Source organism: Asparagus officinalis, unplaced genomic scaffold, assembly GCF_001876935.1.
Source record: "Asparagus officinalis unplaced genomic scaffold, Aspof.V1 AsparagusV1_Un137, whole genome shotgun sequence".
NCBI lineage: Eukaryota > Viridiplantae > Streptophyta > Magnoliopsida > Asparagales > Asparagaceae > Asparagus > Asparagus officinalis.
This window is the reverse complement of record NW_017972403.1, coordinates 1-2,857: the sequence shown is the minus strand read 5'-3', so window position 1 is coordinate 2,857 and position 2,857 is coordinate 1. Positions and strand designations below refer to the sequence as shown.

Sequence of the window (2,857 nt, the reverse complement as noted above, 5' to 3'; positions counted from 1 at the left end):
TCTCAATTTTTTTTTTTAGCTGTTGTTCGGTCATATTTAATACTAATACTGGGAGATATCACCTGAAGAAAGTGTAGTATTCAGTTTCTTTTTCATTATATACAATTGGCTAAATATTTATCACAAACCTTTTCAAGGTGCACTCCAATGCCTGGTCGAAAGCTTTTCGCTGAAAGCATGCATAGTTATTTCAGTGAGCATGGGTTTGATGAATCAACCTGTTCAAACTTTCTTGACCTTGACTGTCTCTCATCATCCAGTAATTCGTGCGAGGAAGAAACATCTGAGAGGTACCATCTTATTACTTCTGCACAGATTTAATTTGAAAATTTTCCGCTAGTATAATTTTTTTTACAAACTTTTATATGTTATTGTTTTTTGTCTATCGTCCCTACTTCGAACTATCACATTTGCTTTCAAGTTTTATCTTGTGAATATCATTTTTCATTTTAACTTTGTTAGAAGTCCATCTTGCAAACATTTGAAATCTGCTGATACCAATACCCAAAGACAAATCAAAACCATGACTAATATTTTCAGTGCCTTGATAACAACAATTGACCGTAACAGTCTGTTATCACAGTGTCAATGACTAAATCTTGTCTCTATGTATTGTTCCATGCTACTTTTTCCATCTTGTGGTTTTCCAAGTGTTCATGGGGCAGGATTAGGGGGGTGGGGTGGGTAGGAGAAAGGTAGGTAGGAATATGAGGCAATCCTCCAAAGCCAAATAACTAGTTCAGGGCATGCGACATTTAAAGTATTAGATTTTTTTATCATTAGGGGGGCGGGTAATTTTTTTTTCTTCATTTGTTTTTTAACTACCTTGGTATGCATTTCGCTATTACTTAACCGCAGTAACCAGATGACAGCTATTGGAGAATTGTCAGTATCCACTATCCACATCCATGGTCAAAATATCCTGATTAACCAATATGACGTGTATATCGTACACAAACCTGTGGTTATCACTGGCTGAATTGCTTGGTTACATTTCGTGATTTATCAATCTTACCAGTAATATCTTTGTGGCTTTAGCTACACCTTTGGTGGACCAGCCAGGTTTGGGTGTTTCCATACTGGACCCTGGTTCCTGAAAATTGGAACTTGGTTCAGCCCAAGATGGGTTTATAAATTTTTTGCCCAGGCAATGCCTGCATGAATATTGAAATTTGCAGTTTCTTTGGTGCATAAAGATTTGAGTTCAGACCCTAGGATTTTAGTCATTCTCTCTCCCTTTGTTTGGGTTTTCGGGATCTGACAGCTTGAAGTTGCTGTCTAATCTTTCTTTCCACATCACACAATAATATCTTGATGCATCCTATAAAGCTATCAAAGTCCTAACTCATCTATGATGTTGATTGAAATTCAAAATTCTATCCAGCTCAAGACCTCTTGAGCAAATGTATAGCCAAAATAGAAAAGGAAAATGAGGATGGATGTGAGGGAGGATGGAGGCGTGAGTGGAGGACTGGAGCTAAATTTTCTTGTTTCTTTATTTCTCTTTTCTTTGTTGATCTCATGTATTTTACTTTGTAAGAATCAAAAGGGATGGGACATATCCACCATAGTGATCATAGAGATAGGTTGGGATTTGAGGAATCAGTAATGGATTGACAAAATGAAGAGAGGAGAAAGGAAGGTAGAAGTAGAGGATTAACGGTTTGAAGCTATGAGTTGAATATAGATTCTAATGGAAAGTGAGAAGAGTTAGTGCAGAACGAGTTTGATGTAGCTCACTACCCCTGACAACATGTATTTTCAAACCTTGATAGAACAACCATTAATTAATTTGATGAAGGGTTGTTAATTTTCCAGACAGACTGTGTATTTTATCAGTTGTAACAGTTAAAAAGAGAAGGAAGAAAGAGCTGCATACTTAATAGTATATATAACACTAGTGTGCACCCCGTGCAAAGCACGGCCTCTATTTTTTTTATTTCTGGCATAGTAATTTTGTATTGAGTGTAACTACGGGGACCCAAAATATGGGACCAATGGAGGGGACAGGTGAGGTGTCCCTTTCCTATTGCATAATGAGTTGGCATAGCCAACTCATTATGCAATAGGAAAGGGACACCTCACATGTCCCCTCCCTTGGTCCCATATTTTGGGTCCTTAAGTCATTTTCCTTTTGTATTTAAACACAGTTTTTGAAAGTGCTATAGCAATATTTTTAAAATGCTACAGTATCCACTTGAGATACAATATTACTGCTACAGTAATGTTCTAACCACTTCCCGTCTGTGCTACAGTAATAATGCTATAGTGATTTAGCTTAGCATAAATAGCAAACCTTGGATCCTCCCATTATTATAGACTAGTTTGCGGTCCGTGCAAAGCACGGTATTTTATTTTATTTTTGCTACAGTAATCCCTTTTTTTTAATATGTCATGATTTGAATTTTTTAAAGTGCTACAGTATCCCGCTCTGCTACCGTACCTTTTAAATGTTACAGTATACCCGTGTGTTACAGTAATATTTTAAATTAATTATTAGCTACAGTAATAATATTACAGCAAATGCCACTGTAGCATTTACTGTAGCATGAACAGTGAATCTCTGATCTTCCTATTTGTATAAAGGAATAGATGAATAGATATGATACGTAATATTACAGCAAATGCCACTGTAGCATTTACTGTAGCATGAACAGTGAATCTCTGATCTTCCTATTTGTATAAAGGAATAGATGAATAGATATGATACGTTTACTGTAGCATGAACAGTGAATCTCTGATCTTCCTATTTGTATAAAGGAATAGATGAATAGATATGATACGTTTACTGTAGCATGAACAGTGAATCTCTGATCTTCCTATTTGTATAAAGGAATAGATGAATAGATATGATACG

At 36.0% G+C, this 2,857-nt stretch overlaps 1 protein-coding gene across 1 annotated transcript in view; it reads left to right on the top strand.

Annotated features, from left to right (window-relative positions):
* Positions 1–336, top strand: part of LOC109827317 (phosphoinositide phosphatase SAC4-like) — a 6,346-nt gene extending 6,010 nt beyond the window's left edge. Inside the window, exon 10 of the mRNA XM_020394311.1 lies at positions 138–336. Within this exon, the coding sequence (XP_020249900.1) occupies positions 138–321 (184 nt within the window). The 3' untranslated portion in view covers positions 322–336. The remainder of the gene's footprint in view (positions 1–137) is intronic.
* The last annotated feature ends 2,521 nt before the right edge of the window (positions 337–2,857 follow it).